The sequence below is a fragment of the Medicago sativa genome, chromosome 2 (assembly GCF_051527215.1).
Source record: "Medicago sativa cultivar Bolivia chromosome 2, Bolivia_mono, whole genome shotgun sequence".
Classification (NCBI taxonomy): Eukaryota; Viridiplantae; Streptophyta; class Magnoliopsida; order Fabales; family Fabaceae; genus Medicago; species Medicago sativa.
Window position 1 is genome coordinate 15,415,929 of NC_140750.1, and position 21,017 is coordinate 15,436,945.

The window sequence follows — 21,017 nt, forward strand, 5'->3', positions numbered from 1 at the left end:
GATGCATCATTAACTATAATATTTGCTTATTGCCATGATTTATAAAAAAACCTTTCATACTTTGTAAAACTTGCTATTTTTTCATATAATATAATCTCAATAGTATCACATTGCCAGCCAGTTTCAACTCTTGTTAACATTTGTTTAAATTTTATGTTAATGTGATTGTTGACTTCATATGTTCTTAATCCTATTGGTTAATTATTTTATACTTATGTTCAAATGAAGGAATAAGCATCGTTGTTTGCTAGTTGTAATTCTCCATTACCATGTAATTGTTTATTTATTTGATCTTATACTAAATGAAAGAGTCACTGGATAAATTAAAGAATTCTTAATTATATTGACTTTTTCTCCATTGATGTAATGGAATAAAATGAGGATTGTAATCTTTTTATTCAGCATTTGAAAGTGTCATCTTTTAGGTTGATCATGGGTGAAAGAACTCTAGTGTTCCTACTCTTCCTTTTCAGTTATTTGTTAGTTGCTGTGGTAACAAAAACATCAAATAATGATTGTAAGCTTTTTTTTTTTCTCGATGCTATGCTCTACGTCGGATGTTTTTCCAATCATTCATCTACAGATTTCAGCCTATAACATCATGAAATCAGAAATATTCAACTTGTTATTTGTCGCGGAAAATTTGAATACTTGATAAGCATCACATTTTAGAAAGAGATCTTAAGCATTACTCTTATTCTTTTGTAACAAATTTTGTGTTTTAAGATTTTATTGATTATAATTTGGCTTTGATTGCAGACCTTGCACTTTCGACTTCAAAGTATGAGTGGAAGAATGTTCCACCAAGTTGGGAGGGCTCGGAGGATCCTTGCGGTGATCATTGGGAAGGCATTGAGTGTATCAATTCGCGCGTTACCACCATGTACTTTTTCCTTAAATTCTTACATGAAGTCAACCTAGGTTCTCCTAAATTGTCTGATGTGAGATTAACAATTGGTTGTTAATATTTCAGATCATTGTCAAGCATGGATTTGTCTGGCCAGCTTTCTTCAGAAATTGGATCATTATCTGAATTGCAGGTTTTGTAAGTGTTCTATTTTCTTATTATCGTGTAACAATATTCAAGTCACTTCTTTAAAATGAATTTATAATTTACAACTTCTCTAATTTAAGTATCTTTTTTTAGTACTTTTCTCTTCACTAGAGTTTGAACCTCGGTACTTTAAATCCTTCAACACCTAGGTTATATTTGAGTATTGGAAACAATTTTTCCTTTGCAGGGTTTTGTCCTACAATAAGGGTTTAACTGGACCGCTTCCGTCTGAAATTGGAAACTTGAAAAAGCTGACAAACTTGTAAGGGAGTATTGAATGTTGTTTGGATTAGAATCCATAAACTTGATCAAACAATCCTAACAATGCTCTATTTTTACTTTTATTTTCCAGACAGCTTATTAACTGTGGTTTCACTGGTCCTATCCCAGATACAATAGGGAATCTACAACGGCTTGTATTCCTGTAAGGGTTGTTCACTTTATTTTTAAAATATATATGCGAGCGCACACACAAGGCCTCTTCATTTGGCTTAATTAATAATACATTAAATGATGATAACATTTGAAGCAGTGTTGTCAATTGCAGTTCGCGGAAAACAGCAGTCTGCTCAGATTCTGCTATGCAACAGTGCTTTAACACTAATATAGCCACTATTTGACAACATTTTGTATTAAATAGTGTATCACAGAACAATAGCAATTTGTTCAAATTTTGCTAGCTTATAGCGCTGTAGTGCCACTGTTTAACAACATTTATTTGAAGTGATCCTTTGTACTTCCTATGTCGATCTTTATATTTTGAGCACAATGTTTCCAGTTCTTATTTTTGCACTCCTGTATATTTTTATGCTAATGTACTGATAACTTGTGCTATAATAACTAAGTCAATTTCCATTGCAGATCCTTGAATTCTAATAGATTTAGTGGAAGAATTCCACCTTCTATTGGTAATCTCACAAATATTAATTGGCTAGACTTAGCAGAAAACCAGCTTGAGGGTCCCATCCCAGTATCTAATGGAACTATTCCTGGTCTTGATATGCTTCACAAAACAAAACACTTGTATGTGATGTTAACTTTTTTTTTTCTTTTGAAATATTTACAGTAATTTGCTTTATATCAATCAAACTCTTCCTAACATATTTCCATTTTTCTACAGTCATTTTGGAAAGAATAGGCTTTCAGGAAGTATTCCACCTCAGCTTTTTAGCTCTGATATGTCCTTGATACATGTGTAAGATTCATCCCAAATTTTTCATCAAAAATTCGATCGCATCATTGAACAAATTTTAGTAGGATTTTTGCCAACCAGTTTCCGAGCAGCATTTCTTCATCAGTCAAGGAATCAGAAACTGAAAAATCTTTACTGAAAAGTGTATCTTTTTGGCAGGCTTTTTGAAAGCAACCAATTTACTGGTAGCATTCCATCTACACTTGGACTTGTACAGAAACTGGAAGTGGTGTGAGTGTCCATATCTCATATTTTAATTTAATAACTTAAATTCTTGTTTTTCTTTTGTCTTGAAATATATTTTTGCATCTGCAGGCGCTTGGATAACAATTTTTTAACTGGACCTTTGCCTAAAAACATCAACAATCTTACAAAAGTTAGAGAACTGTAAGTACAAAAAACACGTGTTCCAAAAACAATTTCATTACTCCTTCATGTGTACTTTCAAATATGTTAACAGAAGTTTTTGAATTTATGTCTGTCAGGCTCGTGTCCAAGAATCGCCTATCCGGTCCCCTGCCAGACCTTACTGGAATGAATGTCCTCAGCTACCTGTAATTAGCAAATCATTACCTCTAAGATACTTTTTTTTTTTTTATGCATAACCTTTTGTGATTTCAAAGTGCATACTAATTCTGTAACAATGGCTGAGTCAGTTATTTAAATTATTTCGAAGGGATGTCAGCAATAACAGTTTTGATCGATCAGACTTTCCATTGTGGTTATCAACTCTACAGTCTCTAACAACAATGTATGTTTTTCTTTCTATACTCTTATATATATCATTTTCACTTTCTCTGTCAGGATTCAAAATTTAAATTCTCGTAGTTTTCTTTTGTGACGGCAGAATGATGGAAAATACACAGCTTCAAGGACCTATTCCTGTTTCTTTGTTCAGCCTGGTACAGTTACACACAGTGTAAGTACCATGGTATTGCATTCGACAGTGCAAGTATTTTGTTTCATCTTTTACTATATTTGTACATAAGCTAATTTTTTTTTTTTACATTAAATGACTCATAGGATGCTGAGAAACAATAATCTGAATGGCACTTTAGATATTGGCACAGCCATTAGTGACCAACTGGGAGTCATTAATTTGCAGACTAATTTTATTGAAGATTTTGATCCGCAAATTGATGTCTCTAAAGTGGAGATAATGTAAGTCATAATCATAGCAGTTAGTTCGTCACGATATGTAGTTTCATTTTTTCTCTAAATGTTTAAGTTTCAATATTTCATGATTTCTTATAAGGTATATTATTGAATAATATATTTATCTGCAGACTTGTGAATAATCCAGTTTGCCAAGAAACCGGAGTTAAACGGACTTACTGCTCGATTGCAAAAAACAACGACACATATACAACGCCGCTAAATAACTGTGTGCCGGTTGAATGCAACAAAAATCAGATATTAAGCCCGAAATGCAAATGTGCATACCCTTATACAGGAACGTTAACTCTTAGAGCTCCGTCCTTCTCAGACGTGAAAAACAAGACAGTATTTGCAATGCTAGAGTTTACGCTGATGGAGTCTTTTAGACTTCATGAGAAACCTGTGGATTCAGTTTCTTTAAGCAATCCAAGGAAGAATGCATATCAGTATCTTGATTTGAGTTTAGAAATATTTCCATCAGGTCAAGATTCTTTCAATAGAACCGGGATTTCTGGCATAGGGTTTATGCTTAGCAACCAGACGTACAAGCCTCCTGCTGAGACTTTTGGACCATACTATTTCATTGCTGATAATTATGAACACTATCTTAATGATTCAGGTAATTATATCTGATTCTACATGTAGTAATGAAATCAGTTATCGCATGTTTTTTTTCATTTTAACGCTGTATTTTTCTCTTGTTATTTAGTAATAGAAGGTCCTGTGAAATCTAGTAAATCTTCACATATTGGCATCATAGCTGGAGCTGCTGCTGGTGGTTGTGTCCTGGTTTTATTATTACTCCTTGCAGTAGTTTACGGTTTCCGTCAAAAGAACAAGGCAAAAAGAGCAGCTAAGAAAAACAATCTTTTTGGTAAGATTTCTCAAAAATTACATTGCTGCTACTTTTGTACAAATCAGGGGAACTTTTTAATGAGAGTGAGCTTGCACTTCATAGTTTATTATATATTCAATTTCATAAAATGCAGAACAATGGGGTCCTGATGAGAGCAATAGCAGCATCCCGCAGTTAAAAGGAGCAAGGCGCTTCACTTTCGAAGAGATTCAGAACTACACCAAAAAATTTGCAGAAGCCACTTATGTAGGATCCGGGGGTTATGGGAAGGTATTTAATGTTTCCTTGCCTGATCACTAAATTTATGTGTGTTTGTTCACTTAATTTATCTTCTGTAGTTAAGCAGTCATATACATTAGTTCTAATAAGTAGCAGTGCTGTTAATCACGGAAAATAGTGGTTTGTTCAAATTCGGATACCCTACAATACTATAGCTAATATTTGACAACACTGGCAAGTAATAATATCTACTCACACATGAACAATTGTGTAGTTGGTTATATCTGAATATCTGCATAAATAATGTAGTAGAATGCAAAAATATTTTTTATCAACTGTGTTTTGTTCTTTCCTTCAATGCACTTTTCTTTTGGCTTTTAATTTACCAATTCTCGGTAAGAATTAATACTTTTCCTTTCAAGAATTTTGTTGGCGATATGTTAGAGGCTTCATGTTTAAGGGTGAAAACTGAAAAGGCTAAATTTTAAGAAAGAAATATATCGAAGATGACACATTCAATCATAGTTTCATGTGTTGTGTAGTATATAGCCACCTATATTCCTGTGTTAGAATGTTCATAGCTATAACACTACCTAAACTTTTACCATCCAAATTTGCAAAAGTGTCTTAAAGGTATAATAATAATAATGACAGGTTTATAGAGGAGCTCTTCTCAATGGACAACTAATTGCAGTAAAACGAGCTCAAAAGGAATCGATCCAAGGAGTGGTGGAATTCAAAACAGAGATTGAACTACTATCAAGGGTCCACCATAAAAATCTTGTTAGCCTTATTGGTTTCTGCTTTGAGCAAGGAGAACAAATATTGGTTTATGAGTATGTTGTAAATGGTACTTTGACAGATGCTCTTTCAGGTACATGTTTATTTGCTTAAATATCACCATATAGTATTCAGATGATTATTTAAAGTAGAAACCAAAGAATAACAGTAATAATATGATTATTTATGGCATTTGCAGGGAAGTCGGGAATTAGATTGGACTGGATTAGAAGGCTTAAAATAGCCCTTGGTGCTGCTAGGGGGTTGGATTATCTTCATGAACATGCCAATCCTCCTATCATACATAGAGACGTCAAATCGACAAACATTTTACTCGACGAACGCTTGAATGCTAAAGTGTCTGATTTTGGTCTCTCCAAGCCTTTGGGTGATGGTGATAAAGGTTATGTTACCACTCAAGTCAAAGGGACAATGGTTCGTATATATATTATATATTCTTCTCAACCTTTTCACACTATTTCAATAATACATGCATTTCAGAAATACACACAAAAACAAAAAGACATTGTACTTGGCATCAAAATTTTGTTGTCAAAAAATCATTTCTCATATGGAAATCACTATCTCCAGAGTACTATCTTCTGCATGAGTAGTGACATGTAATATGAAAAGCACTATATAGATCTTATCAAAATTAAGTGATGATGGTAGATTTTTGTATTTGATATATATATAGGGCTACTTGGATCCAGAGTACTACATGACACAACAATTGACTGAGAAGAGTGATGTTTATAGCTTTGGAGTGCTAATGTTGGAGTTGATAACAGCAAGAAGGCCAATAGAAAGAGGGAAATATATTGTGAAAGTGATTAAGAATGCTATGGATAAGACAAAAGAATTATATGGTCTTAAGGAAATCATTGATCCTGTCATTGATTTTAAGGCATCCTTGAGCAGTTTTGAAAAATTTATGGATCTTGCAATGAAATGTGTCGAAGATTCAAGTTCAAATAGGCCTTCAATGAATTATGCATTTAAAGAAATTGAAAACATGTTGATGCTGGCTGGAACAAACCCTAATACTGAATCACCGTCTACTTCATCTAGTTATAATGCCAGTGGGAATTCTATGCATCCTTATGAAAATGAGTACTTTGATTCAAGTGTGATACTTCCACGTGCATAAAGTGTACCTACGTAGGATAATTTTTTCATGTTTCAAATCAAAATTAACTTGTTGAAGTAATGTATAAAGTGAGGATGTTGTTAATCTTGTGTGTATTATATTGTTAGCTTAAGATTGAACATTATTGAAGCTGAAGTTTGATGTTAGTTTCTTGTTTACTTTCAGATTTTGTTACTGAATTGTGTAACATATATTACTTTTGAACATATTATTGAAATGGATTCTATTCATGTTGGTTGATGTGTGTAGGAACGAATTAATAAACTTCGTATGGCAGAGTTTGTTCGTACATTTAGTTAGTTGTGTCTAGAACTCATGGTGAAGAACTCCAGATCTTTCCATTTTTTGCATAATTATTTTTAAAACAAACAAAAGAACTTTGTTCATTAAATACAGCATATGCATTCATATGCCTACCTCAAATCATTGATTTCTCCATCAAAGCTGAAATGTGCCATACGTCCTTTCGAACCTTAGGATCAAGTTTCATTCCAACACGCCATCGCAGTTTATTGAATCCAACTCGATCCAACATCGGCACATAAGTTTTGTTGAGCTGTGAACCAAAGCAGAAGAAATGATCAAGCCAGAATAGACCTCCTGGCCTCAACACCCTGTATATATCACACAACACAAACTCAACCGTGGTATCTGGCATCCAATTTCCAATGGAATCCCTAGAATGCACAATATCCAACGTGTTTTCGAAGAACGGAAACCTTTGAGATATGCTAATATACATCGGTATTAAACCCCTTGATGCAATCATGTTGTTGAATGGACCATCCAAATTCAGTGTGCTTGTAATGATTGTCACGTTTCGTTCCCTCATTCTTGCAGCAAATGTTCCAGTCCCACCACCAATGTCAAGTCCTATCCGAATCATTCCGTCTGCTTTTGTTGCAAGAACTTGGTCTATTCCAAAATCAAGTCCACCATCATCGAAGATCCACTTAATCTTTTCTTCTTTCTCTAAGTCAAAGCAACTTTTGCAGTCATAGGAATTACCAGGCTCATTCTTTCTATCAACAAGACACTGGTAACTTTTACAACTATAGGGCTCCCAGATAACACTTGTGTCTGGTGGAGTCGTCCAAAGACTATCCGGTAAAGGACTTGGCTCTACATAATTTTTCGGAGACTTCGGGTGGCATCTCCGACGAGGTAACGGTTCACACCCTTTGAGTATAAGTCCTTGTGAAAGTACATCATCTACAGGACATTCACCTCCAATGTCATATGTCATATATTGCTTTAACTCCTCATGGAGCCTCAAGCAGGCTTCACCAACAGGCATGTGAATCTCCCCCGACCCGATCTTCATTGAGTACCCTAAAGGGAGCTTGTGAGGGCCAAGTGCAATACTGAGCTCGTCAGATATTGTAGCAGCAGCTGTATTGGAATCACCGTTTACGAGGTTTGCAATCAAGGTGTTCTCGTCTGCACGGTTGGATTGTTTTTCTTGTTTGCGGGTGAGATCGATAAGCAAGGCCTGGACAAGTAAATTAGTGGAGTTGAGTCTTTGATGAAGCTCAGATAAGATTGTGTGGCTTGCAGCAAGTTGAGCTTTGGTGGAGTTGAGTTCCTGCAAGATGGAGTTTGAGTCCCTAGTACTCATAGAGGAGTACTTATACATGAAACTAAATGGACCAGTGAACATGTAAATGGTGACAAGGTTGGTAAATATGATTAGCATAAAAGATTTCAGCTTGTGCTTTTGGTTGTGAGTCATGTGAGATTGAGTGTGAGTCTTTTGATTGTGATAAGATGGAAGTTTTTCGAGTATTTGTTGATCGCGAGTTTCGTTTCCCATTTCTTTTCTTTCTCAATAGTTTAAGAGAAAGGAACAAAGAAGAGGTAGACTAGAATGTACAACAGTACAAGTGAACAGAAACATTCAGAACCTGATAAACTTAAGTAACCAAGTTTCATGTAACGATGCACCATTATCTATATTTGTTTATTGCCTGCCATGGTTTAAAAAAACCTTTCATAGTTGTGGAATCCTGTTTTTCAATATAATATAATCTCATGAGTGTCACATGGCCAGCCAATTTCAACTCTTCTTAAAATTTGAATACTTCATATTAATGTGGTTGTTGATTTTATATTCGTAATCCTATCAGTTCATTATTTTATATACTTCTGTTCAAATGTTGGAATCAGCATCATTATTTTATCAACCATGTGATTGTTTTTTTATTTACTTTAATACTAAAATGAAAAAATCACCATTTACATTATGCAGCCGTTTTCTCCATTGATGCAGTTGTTGAAATATTTAATCACTATTGGCATCGATAGTATTTGATTTTATGCTTATTGTATTTTATTTTAATTCCTTATTTCACTTATTAATTTGTGGTTAGGGATGGCTATGGTGGTGGTTAAGGCAGTATTGGAGCCTTCAACTCAGGAGACCGGGGTCACAGTAACTCTATAGGTTAATGTTCAGAGTATGAATGGCTCAAACTACGCAGGGTGACCCTAAATCTTATTTGTAAAGATTTAGGTTAGTTTAATGTGTCCATTAACTAAAATATCATATTAACTCTTGAATTCCATTTACTCAGCATTTTTATAACTTGAGTAAACTGATACCTATCCCTAAGTTGATCGGGCTTGGAACAAGTATGTAACAATAAACAAGTATGTAGCAATCTTGTGTGTATTATATTGTCAGCTTCAGATTGAACATGATTGAAGGTGAAGTTTGATGTTAGTTTCTTGTTTACTTTCAGATTTTTGTTAGCTGAATTGTGTAACATATATTCCTTCTGCACATATTATTGAAATGGATTCTATTCAAGTTGGTAGGTGTGTGTCGGAACCAATTACTACAGTTTGTATGTCAGAGTTTGTAAGTATTTACTAGTTAGTTGGTATGAAACGTCCGGAAGGGTTGATAGACCCGCCTCCATGCATGGTGGAGGCGACAACTGGAATTTCAAGTTTCCAGAGATAGAGATGGCGCATGAACTGAACGGTAGGCTGAAGGTTTTCTGACGTTCAAGATCAGTACATTGTGGTTCTAATGGTGGAGGTTTTTCTGGAAAGTGTTCTTGCACGATGGCTAACTGTGGTTGAAGCAGCTAGGAAAGTCGGGTGAGGGCCGCGAACACAACATAGGACAGAAGACGGAAAAAAAGAAGGAGATCACACTGGAAAAGAGGAAACCATTTGAATACAATTGTTATTACATTCTCAAACTTTTGGAAACTAGTCAACAGAATAGTGATGAGATATGTCACAAAGGATCGAACGAAAACTCTAGATACCTAATGTTAAAGCTGTGGCTTTTTAGATAAAAGATGGAGATAATAATAATAATAATAATAATAACTTTAAACATCATTGATAATTACTTGATACTAATCCTATTATAGGGAAACATAGACCCAATCCTAAATAAATAGGGAAATCTATGAACAAATAACAATAATAAATAAGAAATATGGAAATTAATTCAAAGAGATAATCTAAGATACGTTAAGATTGAAAACTAATTCTAGGAGATAAACTAAGATATTCTAGCCTAATATCAAGATATTATGAGATATTATTTTATATGCTTACAAACTTCATCGTCATTTACTCATTTACTATTTACTATTCTTAATTTGGTAAGAAGATTGAGAAGCCCACAACTATCCCATTGGAAGAAATTAAATCATGACTGAAGTACCGTGTATCTTAATAGAAGTTTCTTAAGTTTAGAAGAAAAGTATAATATCTGATTTGCTCAAGAACTCGAGATCTTTCCGTTTAAAAAGAAAAACTTTGTTCATTAAATATAGCATACACATTCATATGCCTACCTCAAATCATTGGTTTCTCCATCAGTGCTGAAATTAACCACACATCCTTTCGAACCTTAGGATCAAGTTTCATTCCAACATGCCATCGCAGTTTATTGAACCCAACTCGATCCAACATCGGCACATAAGTTTTGTTGAGCTGTGAACCAAAGCAGAAGAAATGGTCAAGCCAGAATAGTCCCCCTGGCCTCAAAACCCTGTATATATCATACAACACAAACTCAAGCATGGTATCTGGCATCCAGTTGCCAATGACATCCATAGAGTGCACAATATCCAACGTGTTTTCGAAGAACGGAAACCTTTGAGAAATGCTAATATGCATTGGTATCAAACCCCTTGATGCAACCATGTTGTTGAATGGACCATCCAAATTCAGTGTGCTTGTAACAACTGTTACATTTCTTTCCCTCATTCTTGCAGCAAATGTTCCACTTCCACCACCAATGTCAAGTCCAATCCGAATCGTTCCGGGTGCTTTTGTTGCAAGCACTTGATCTATTCCAAAATCAAGTCCACCATCATCAAATATCCACTTAATCTTCTCTTCTTTCTCTAAGTCAAAGCAACCTTTGCAGTCATAGGAATTACCAGGCTCATTCTTTCTATCAACAAGACACTGGTAACTTTTACAACCATAGGGCTCCCAGATAATGCTTGTATCTGGTGGAGTTGTCCAAAGGCTATCTGGTAAAGGTGTTGGCTCTACATAATTCATCGGAGACTTTGGATGGCATCTCCGACGAGGTAATGGTTCACACCCTTTGAGTATGAGTCCTTGCGAAAGCACATCATCTACAGGACATTCCCCTCCAATGTCGTACGTCATATATTGCTTTAACTCCTCATTGAGCCTCAAGCAGGCTTCACCAATAGGCATGTGAATCTCATCTGACCCGATCTTCGGTGAGTACCCATAAGGGAGCTTGTGAGGGCCAAGTGCAATACTGAGCTCATCAGATTGCGAACCAGCAGCAGTAGTTGAATCATCGTTTCCAAGCTTTATGATTAAAGGGTTCTCATCCACACGGTTGGAGTGCTTTTCTTGTTCACGGGTAAGATCGATAAGCAAGGCCTGGACAAGTAAGTTAGTGGAGTTGAGTCTTTGATAAAGCTCAGATAAGATTGTGTGGCTTGCAGCAAGTTGAGCTTTGGTGGAGTTAAGTTCCTGCAATATGGAGTTTGAGTCACTGCTACTCGTAGAGGAGTACCGATACATGAAACTAAATGGACCGGTGAACATGTAAATGGTGAAAAGGTTGGTAAATATGATTAGCATAACAAACTTCAGCTTGTGCTTTTGTGTCAGAGTGTGAGTCTGTGGATTATTATAAGATGGAAGCTTTTTCGAGTATTGTTGATCATGATTTTCGTTTCCCATCTTTTTCTTTCTCTTCGATGGTTTAAGAGAAAGAAACAAGGAAGAGGTAGACTAAAATGTACAAGTGATTTAAGGTGAACAGAAAGGAGGACATGTTTGTGTGATTTAAGGTGCTATAATAAGGGAATTTTTCTGATGTATAGATCCAAGAATGTTAAAATAATTCCACGTTGTATGCATTTCCTAATGAGCATGCACATTGGTCATTGTGAAGCGCCGGTGTGGGCGTTTAAGGAATGTAATTTGGCCATATTAAATGATACTTGTAGCACTTGCATGTTGCAAATTTCATTCATTCATGACTGGCTTCTTGATACTTGAGCACTATCTTCGGATCTCACCCACTAGCTACTAAATTAGTCAACAATTATTCTTGGAATTTCATGTCAACCTCACATTGTTTGCATATTTTTCAAAAATAACTTGATTTCATGTGAGATTTGATCGGTAATAACATTATTCTATTTCTATTCTTTCCCTGAGTTCATTAAATGTGAGCAACTTGCTTTAATGAAATCATGGTTGAAGAATCCTCCATTATAGTACTTGTCAAAATCAAATTATTAATGCTAAAAAAAAACCTCAAGCAAGTATACTGATTGAATTCAACATGTTTGTAATTTGGTTTTCCACATGCATAAAATTAGCATTATGATATTGATGCAAGTGATACTGATACAGCAGAAAATAAAGTTACTTGGGAATAAATAAAATGAACAAGTGAGAAGTATAACAAAAGTAAGAGGATAAGAGATTTATTTACTAGATGAACAGTATAATATAATTACATTAATTATTGCTTATACCTTACATCAAAGAAAAGAAAGGAAGCAAAGACTATTTTGCCTCAAGGGAAGAACAAAATGAAATCTGAATTCTAATTCTGTGAGGGTGTTCTCTGCAGGAAGCCTTTAGCCATAAGGCTCTCTGCTGCTTCTCTGATAGCATCTTGAATGGGTGTGAAGACTAAGCCCAAGTCTATTAGCCTCCTTGCTGCCTCTTTACATGGTGTCAAACCAGGTTGAGTTTCATTGGGGAAACTGCATGCAGTTCATGTTCAGAGAAAACTAGCATAGTATATCAGAGAAATTTGCAGATCAGAAGTACAAAAACAAAAATCTAACTATGAATTGCAATTTATTTAATTAAAAAATTTAACCGGATTAATATTAATTTTTGGTATCCAGGTTGTCCTGTTTTCCTACATGAAATAGGTAGCTAACCGATCTTAATTGCATAAAATAATTTAAGATTTAGAATAAAGCATGCCATAGCATCACTTTTCTCTAAATTAATCATTTGCCATGGCCCATATGTTCAATAAAGAAGTGATAGGGGGGAAATAATTTTGAACACAAAAGTTTACAGAAGAATAGTGCTAACAAGGTATCTGTAATAATTTCAGCCATTGGGAAACAATACAATGGGGACCCTTTTTCTTGATCCAACTCATGCTTTTGAACCCAAATATGTTGAACTGTTTTCAATAACTATAGACAAAAAATACTTCAAAATATACCCCATGCGTGATGATGATAAATCTAGATTTGAATGGTGTCATTTAGACCAAAAGAAAAAGCTGAAAAGCTCAAGAGACATCTAGGATACAGCACATAGTAATAGCAACCAGTATATGTTCACTCAATGGGTTATAGTAACCACACTGCATAGATAGATTCTTGAGAAAATGATATAAATCTCTGCTCTTACTTGGCCCCGCACTACTCCATAGCAGCACATTTGGAGCTGGCAAATATGAGTTTGGTTCCAAACCTAGGTTTAAGAAACTGATGTTGTTTGGTACATTCTTCATAACAATGATTCTCTTTTCTCTTTTAAAACTGGCATTTGAGTATAAGCAAGAATGTCTGAATGTGTTACCTTTGCATTAGATTTTTCCGGCTTTTCTCAATAACTTATTAACAATTCTAACCTTTTACATCACATATGTAATAACTTATTGAAATCAGCCAAAGATTGATTTCTATTGTGATCTATGATTGGAACTTGAGAAGTTTGTGAATCACTTCCTTCCTTAATTCGCTTCAAAAACAAAAGACTTTATATATCATTCAAAGTAGCGGTAGATAAAATAACAAGTTCTAGTCCAAGATTACAGCCACTTCATCAAGACAAATGTCTAGTCGCATAGTTTACTTAGATTATCTTTTAGTTCAACAATTTGCCAATTGTCTATTGATTTTTTATCCCGTTAGTGCTTTCAATATTACTTCTCAATCACCACAGGCTTGTAATAGCTAAAGGATGTCCAATCATCACCCAATGCTTTAAAGTTTAAACTCATTAACGCAGCATACAAGAGCTTCAGTCCAATAGAAAAAGGAAAGGAAAATCATGTAGAGTTTTATGTAAATCTTAACTCTGTATTTGTTCTCAATTCACCCAAATATCTCTGTTAAGTTCTTCTTTAGATAAGGTTGGTTGACACTATTACAAAGATGGCTGCAATACAATGTTCTCCCATAAACACAACATACAACAAAGATGGTTGTCCGAAGAGTTTCAATAAATAATAGAGTTTAAATACAAGCTTATATGCTTAAAAGCCATCTGCATTCTGCACATAAACACAACACAATATAGAATTATAATAAAAAATGGTCCCTATCTTCTTTGCTAGTTCGGGTCTTTACCCTCACGTGCAGTAGGTTATTTATGCCCACAGCTACTAGAAACGTTCGGTTTTTTCCATATTCTAGACTGCCTCCCGGATAGACGACTATAGGACAGAACTAGGATGTTCTATTTTCACCGTATTTGTTTGACTTAACTACTTTTTAAATCTTTTAGCAAAATTGTGTCATATTTAGTGTCATCAAAGATCAAACCTAATCTAAAAGTGATTTTAATCAAAACTAATCAAATACTACTCTTCAAAAATCAAACTAACTTTAAACCAAGGAAACAAATGTTATTTCTATGATGAATGGTTTTAAACAAGAAGAGAACATAACATGGCATGGGAATGAAATGAAACAACAAACTAACCTGTGAATAGGGAAATCAGGGTACAATTCAGAGACAATTTTGGCAAAACTAGAAAACTGATAGATACCATTTACACAAAGATATCTACCAGCAGCAGTTGGAGTCTCATAAACCAAAACATGAGCTCTAGCAACATCTTTAACATGAACAGCACCCAACCAATAACACTCCTGTGTATCCTTCTCCCCTATCATCAACCTCTGCAACACCGCAGAACTTGCATTCATCTGATTCTGAAGCAACGGCCCCAAACAAGTCCCCGGATGAACCGCAACCACATCCACACCGCCATGTTTCTCACAAAACTCCCACGCCGCCTTCTCTGCCTCCGTTTTTGACACGGGATACCACTTCCCCCTCAACTTACAGTACTCAACATCAGTCCACGACCCCTCGTCGATCGCCTTGTTTTCCGGCCAATTAGGGTTTGGTACCTGTTGGAGGGACAAATTTACTTGTATTTTGATAAATAAATAAATAAAAATGCAAGAATAGATAATTGTATGTTTGGTTCTCCGTTGACAAAAATTGATTTTTAGTGAATTGGCTTTGTAAAATTGATACTAGCTAAAAGTGAGTTGAAGGTAAGTGATTTATGTTTGTATACATTTATATAAAAACAATAAATTTGAGTGTTATTATCAATGATAGGATCAAAAGCTCTAATTTTTAGCTTCAGCTAGAATCAGTTCTGAAGACAAAATCAATGATAGTCGAGAGCAACCAAACTTGTTATAATCAATTCTACAGCTATAGAATCAATTTTGGCCCGGTAGAAGTGAACGCAAACATATAGCAATGCCTGTTTGGATTGACTGATTTGAGTTTATCTACTAACATAAGTTTTGTGAGATTGTTTGGACGAACTCGTGAAAACAGCTTGTGTTCGACAAACTTTTTTCAGCTTATTTTCATAAGTTCTTCAATATGCTTATAAACACAACTTATAGCATATACGAAAACAATTTAAAACTTTGTTTATCATCATGATAAACACTTGTGCTATAAACTGCAAATAAGTGTATGAATGAGAACAGTACCATGGCTGAAATGGAGGATGTAAGAACCACGCGCTTTAAACCCACGCGTTTTGCTGCTTCTAGAACGTTAAGCGTTCCTTGTACAGCGGGTTCTAGAAGTTCCTTTTGAGGATCGGTTGGGTCTTCGAGAGTGCATGGGGAAGCGACATGGAAGACACCGGAACAACCGTTGATGGCGTTTGAGACGGCGGTGGAGTCGAGGATGTTAACGGGGAAGATGGTGATGCGAGATTGGACTTCGGGGTGGAGTGTGAAGAGATGAGATGGGTCGGAATTGGGGAAGATTGTGGCGTGGATTTTGTAGCGTGGGTTTTGTTTTGATAATAGGGTGTGAACTAGCCATGATCCGATGAAGCCGTTTGCTCCGGTTACGCATACCACCTCTTCTCTGTTTTCGCTTGTCATACCTGCTTCTACTAGCTCACAATCTTTGCATTGGAGTTGCTACTTGTAGGTAGGGATGGGAATAGGACAGCCAGGCCTACAGGCCTACGGCCTAGCCTACGACAGGTCAGGTCAGGCCAGACTTTTTTCTTAAATAGAGAAGACCTAGGCTTTTTTTAAGCCTATTTAGCTAGAAAGGTCAGGCCTCAGGCCATTCAAAAAGCCTCTTAGGCCTATTAGGCCGGCCTATTTAAGTAAATATGAATAATATTATTTGTTATTACATTATATTTTGTACTTTGAATTAAAATAAAAATTTGCTAACTTTTTCAGTAATTGAAGCTTATTAGTATACATTAATTTTTTTCATTTTTAAATGTATTATTATAAACTAGAATTGAAATATGATACAATATATAGTCAAATTCGCTAAAAATTCATGTTCATTATCAAAAGAGAGTTTAATTTAATTGATATATCAGTTCGCTAGTCTATTTAAACTTATATCACATTGCTTATTTAAAGAAGTTCATATGAAATAGGCTTTTAAACAGGCTAGCAGGCCGTATCAGACTTTCAGAAGGCCAGACTCAGGCCTAAAAAGTAAGCCTATGACAGGTCGCAGGCCAGGCTTAGGCCTTCAAAAAAATTTGCAGGCCAGGCTCAGACCTTGCAAAGCCTAGCTCGACCTAGCCTATTCTCACCCCTACTTGTACGTTTGTTCCATGTCCTTAGCCAAAAAGAGTAAGTACTCTTTGATGTTAACTAGTAAGATTTTGGATAATTACCATAAATCATTGAAAAATGTTAATTGTCGCCATTTTTTTATACAACCAATTTTTGATAATTTTTTAAAGAACCTCCTCTCTCTCATGTTCACATGTGTTTTTAATTTCTCTCTTTTTCTTTTTATCCAATAAGAATAGAGAAAAAGGGTCGTCACAAGAGGTGTACAAAATTGATTGTACAAATATCACTACTCCTTTTTTATAAGTAGTTTTATGGTTGAATCTCACACACAGGGCCGTGCTTGTGGAGGTGCAAACAGCTCTACTGAGTTGGGCCTCCAAAATTTAGGGCCCAAATTTCAATTTTTTCAAGAAGACAAGATTCACTTTTTTTTGTTTAATTAAATTTTCCTTTTATTCTTATTTCTTCTTTGATTAATTTTTCTTTTCCTTTTTTATTCTCTTTTTCTTCTTTGAATAATTTTTCTTTTTCTTTTTTCTCTTTTAATTTTATTTTAGTTTGAGAGGGCTTTGATTCAGACATAATTTATTGTGGATTTGAGTATCATCATTCCCCAATATCCTCTCCAATTCAAACATATTCTCCTTAACAGGGGCGGATTTGAACCTGGCATGGTGTGGCAAGTGCCACACCAATTTTTTTTTACTTTTTTTATTATTAGTTTCCTTTATAGTTTTATTTATATATTAATACAAATATCTTTTATGTTTATATATGTGTCTATATTTTTACTCATATATTAATACAAGAACCTATTTTTTTTAATGCTTACATGTGTCTATATATACTTTAACTTATATATTAATACGGGGATCGATTTTATTTTTAATTTATACACATGTCTATATTTTTACTCGTATTTATACATAAATAATGTTCTGTACAATTTGTTCGTTTGTCTATATTTTTATTTATATATCAATACAGAGATCTTTTTTTATTTTAAATTTCTACGCAATTGCGACTTGCTTCCAAAAAAAAGAGCGCAACACACTTAACGTCCATATGCACGGGTATTATGCTAGAGCATTTGATCGATCTCTTGTAATGTATTTATTAAATTTGGCCTTAAATTTAGTATTATTTAATTATTTGACTGATTTTTTTTGCCCCACTGATATTGTGAGTCCAGATCCGCCCCTGCTCCTTAGCATATTGGATTATATATTTATAAATAAAAACACTATATATTTTTTCCATAGAGCACTTGTAATTTTTAGTCCATACTTATCGTATAAAATTAGTAAAGCTCTAAGCCTCTAACAACAAACATTATTTTTAAAAAAAGAATAAACATTATAATTATTCTCTCAAATAAAACATTATAAACCTTTAACGGATCTTATTTTCAATTTAAATAAATGATTGCTCTTTTAAAAAAAATTATGTTTTTATTTTATTAGGGGCCTATTTTTACTGGAGAGTCGAGCCTCCAATTACATAGGAACGGCCCTGCTTACACATTTTAAATATGAAAAAGTGGAGTCGAGTTTAAACCTCTAATCATTACATATATTAATATAATGTTTCTACCAACTGAGTTAAGTTCACAGAGACATTGCTAACACTTCTTAAGAAACTTAAATTGTAAGATTTTATTCAAATTTGTGTCTTTATTATTTGATTTTTTAAAAGGATAATTCCTTAAGTTAAAATCTTTAAACATGCAAGAGGCACTCGTTAACAATATATTAAAACTATTAGATATTTCATCAGTCTCATATTAAGTGTCTCATTTGAATTTTATATTGATGTTAAAGAAATTATTATTAGTGTTGATTTCAATGGTAAGGGTCATGCTAACTTGTGCCCTAAGGGCACAAGATCTAAAAAAGAATTAAAATATAAGTTTTGTATTGAAAAAATAAATTTGTAATTTTTAATGCACAATTTTCAAAAATAAGTTTCCACATTTGACTTCTAAACTTGTGTCTTAAGGGCACGAATTAGCATTTCCCCAATGGTAAAATATTCAATATGTCCCTATATCTAGACACTCATTTGACTTTATTTTTGTCCCTAAATGTAAATCTCTTTTCAAATTACTAGATGCATTTATTATTATTTTCCTAAAAATACCCCTAATTAATACTAACTTGTCTTGAAATATGAAAAAGTCAAATTTAATACACATACAAACAAATGACAATTTGGTAATATTAACACATAAAACAGACACATTAATTACGCTGACAACTTTTCTTAAGAAATGTGAAAAATGCAAAGATGACTTACATACATGGAAGGAGAGAGTATGTGTTATTTACTAAAATCATCTCACTGATTATAAGTGAACTAATAGATTATTGAAATGCAACAAATAAGGATATGTTAATGAAAAAAATAGTAATAAATATCGTATTGATATTGTAAACGGAGAAATAATTTAAGATAAAAAAATTAAAAATCTTAATGTGAGTGGAATGTTTATTTATTTGGTTGTTAATAGTCTCTCATAGGAGTTTGTGATTCCATGTAGTTGCTCTCATTTTGTATAGATGAACTCTAGCTATTCGAGAGATTCTACTATGGTCACAAACATTAATGAATAGTGTTTGGGCACACACATCTAAGAGATTTTTTCTAATAATTATTTTTTTTGATAATAAAGTAATTTAGTAGTTTGAGAAAAAGATTTGTAATGTGTGTGACCAAACACTACTTATCTATGCTTGTGACCATAAAAGAATGCTTCCTAGCTATATTCTTTATAGAGTAACTTGCACTCTTAGTTAGGAATGGACCTAGGGGAGGAGGTTTCTTTTTCAATAGAAGCATCGTTAAAAGAACTCAACGCTTGTATAATGTTGATTTACTGATGCATATCTAAAATTGAACTATATACATTGCAATTGATTTTTCACAACATTGTCTTACTTTCTTACCCTTCACCTTTTCTAGGATATATATCTTTGAAGTATGTTATAAATATCCATGTGTATTTATGGAGTATCTTATAAGTATCAGATAAATTATTTTGTAAAAATTAAAATAATTGATTCCGATACTTCGTGGGTACGTATCCCGGTATCCGCGAGTATCCGATACGAGCGTCTCCATTTTAGAGTATCCGGGTTTTATAGGAGGTAAAGAATGTAATTCAATAATTTTTAGGGCCTGTTTGAAATAGTTTTTGTTTTCAGTTTTTGAAATATACAAGTCCTCTTCTCACAATAGTTATCCTTTTACATGTTTTAGTTTTTTAGTCCCAAAAACTAAAAAATTCAAAACAGTTTCCAAAACTGTAATTTTAAAAATAGTTTAGCAAACAAGTTTTTAATTTTCAAGTTTTTAAAAACTAAAAAAGAGTTTTTTGGGGAGTGTTTCAAACATGCTCTTGGTTTTTTATTTTTTGAAAGGGAGATAAAACTCTCTTGTTACAAATTTAATTCCCCAAAATTTTCTTAAGGAAAATGCTAACAAGTGCCCTAAGGGCATTGTTTAAGCATCTAAAAGTAGCAGCTTTTGCATTGAAAATTATACGGTTATGACTTTAACATGTGTTGGACTTGTATTTTCAAGACATAGTTTCTTTTTTTGGGTTCCTTAAACAATGCCCTTAGGGCACTTGTTAGCAAGATCCTTTTCTTAAATACAATTCAATTTAAAAAAAAAAAATCAAAATTAATCATTTAAATTTGGGTTAATTATGTTTGTAGTCCCTATAAAATAGCGATCTTGTAAGTTTAGTCCTTACTTAATTTTAATAGCATTTTTAGTCCCTAATTTTGTTTTTTTGCCCTGAGTATTAGTCCCTACTCAATTCAAATTTGTTTAATTTATGCTTAAACTCTTAAATTTTTGAACAATTTTTTGCAGACATGTTTAGAACATTACTAAAAGTTCCTCCGCAAAAAATTATCGCAAAATTTGATTTCTACATCCAGATTTTATTACTTTTTATCTTTAACTTTTGTCGTTTTAAAAAATTCATATTTAATTCATTTCATGTCTGAAAATTCTAAATTTTAGTAAACGAACCTTTCATAGTGTTCTAATCTTGTGTCAAAAAAATCGTTCAAAAATTTAAGAGTTTAAGGGTAATTAATCAAACTTTGTTTTAGCAGGGACTAAAATTATAAGTAAATTTTTTTTTATAGGGACTAAAAATGTTATTAAAATTAAGTAAGGACTAAACTTACAAGGTCGCTATTTTATAGGGACTAGAAACATGATTAACCCTTTAAATTTTCATACCGGGTGACAAATTAATTCGTCTCAGTCTG

General features: G+C 33.8%; 4 protein-coding genes across 10 annotated transcripts; 1 reads left to right on the top strand and 3 right to left on the bottom strand.

The window, feature by feature from the left end:
* The first annotated feature begins 400 nt into the window (after nt 1–400).
* LOC146944908 (leucine-rich repeat receptor protein kinase HPCA1-like) lies at nt 401–6,639 on the top strand. 6 transcript variants are annotated; one of them, XM_085743287.1, is made up of 19 exons: nt 401–517; nt 760–883; nt 974–1,045; nt 1,242–1,316; nt 1,407–1,478; nt 1,587–2,077; nt 2,175–2,249; nt 2,406–2,477; nt 2,562–2,633; nt 2,732–2,800; nt 2,923–2,997; nt 3,094–3,165; nt 3,270–3,407; nt 3,533–4,023; nt 4,114–4,278; nt 4,394–4,530; nt 5,134–5,353; nt 5,459–5,694; nt 5,957–6,639. In XM_085743287.1, exons 6-19 carry the CDS (start codon nt 2,055–2,057, stop codon nt 6,407–6,409), a joined length of 2,298 nt encoding a protein of 765 aa, XP_085599413.1. In that variant the 5' UTR covers nt 401–517; nt 760–883; nt 974–1,045; nt 1,242–1,316; nt 1,407–1,478; nt 1,587–2,054; the 3' UTR covers nt 6,410–6,639. The 6 variants fall into 6 exon arrangements, with proteins under 6 accessions (XP_085599413.1, XP_085599409.1, XP_085599410.1 ...); XM_085743283.1 differs by having other exon boundaries at nt 1,916–2,077; XM_085743284.1 differs by having other exon boundaries at nt 1,916–2,077; nt 4,120–4,278.
* An 86-nt stretch (nt 6,640–6,725) lies between these two features.
* Nucleotides 6,726–8,332, bottom strand: LOC146944909 (putative methyltransferase At1g29790). The gene has a single exon (XM_085743290.1). It carries the CDS (start codon nt 8,220–8,222, stop codon nt 6,828–6,830), a length of 1,395 nt encoding a protein of 464 aa, XP_085599416.1. The 5' UTR covers nt 8,223–8,332; the 3' UTR covers nt 6,726–6,827.
* A 1,502-nt stretch (nt 8,333–9,834) lies between these two features.
* LOC146944910 (putative methyltransferase At1g29790) lies at nt 9,835–12,083 on the bottom strand. The gene has a single exon (XM_085743293.1). It carries the CDS (start codon nt 11,606–11,608, stop codon nt 10,229–10,231), a length of 1,380 nt encoding a protein of 459 aa, XP_085599419.1. The 5' UTR covers nt 11,609–12,083; the 3' UTR covers nt 9,835–10,228.
* A 253-nt stretch (nt 12,084–12,336) lies between these two features.
* On the bottom strand, nt 12,337–16,075 carry LOC146944911 (NAD(P)-binding Rossmann-fold superfamily protein). 2 transcript variants are annotated; one of them, XM_085743294.1, is made up of 3 exons: nt 15,658–16,075; nt 14,618–15,051; nt 12,337–12,648 (listed from the first exon to the last, which is right to left on the bottom strand). In XM_085743294.1, the coding sequence occupies exons 1-3, from the start codon at nt 16,060–16,062 to the stop codon at nt 12,486–12,488; spliced, it is 1,002 nt and encodes a 333-aa protein (XP_085599420.1). In that variant the 5' UTR covers nt 16,063–16,075; the 3' UTR covers nt 12,337–12,485. The 2 variants fall into 2 exon arrangements, with proteins under 2 accessions (XP_085599420.1, XP_085599421.1); XM_085743295.1 differs by having other exon boundaries at nt 12,337–12,675.
* Between the last annotated feature and the right edge of the window lie 4,942 nt (nt 16,076–21,017).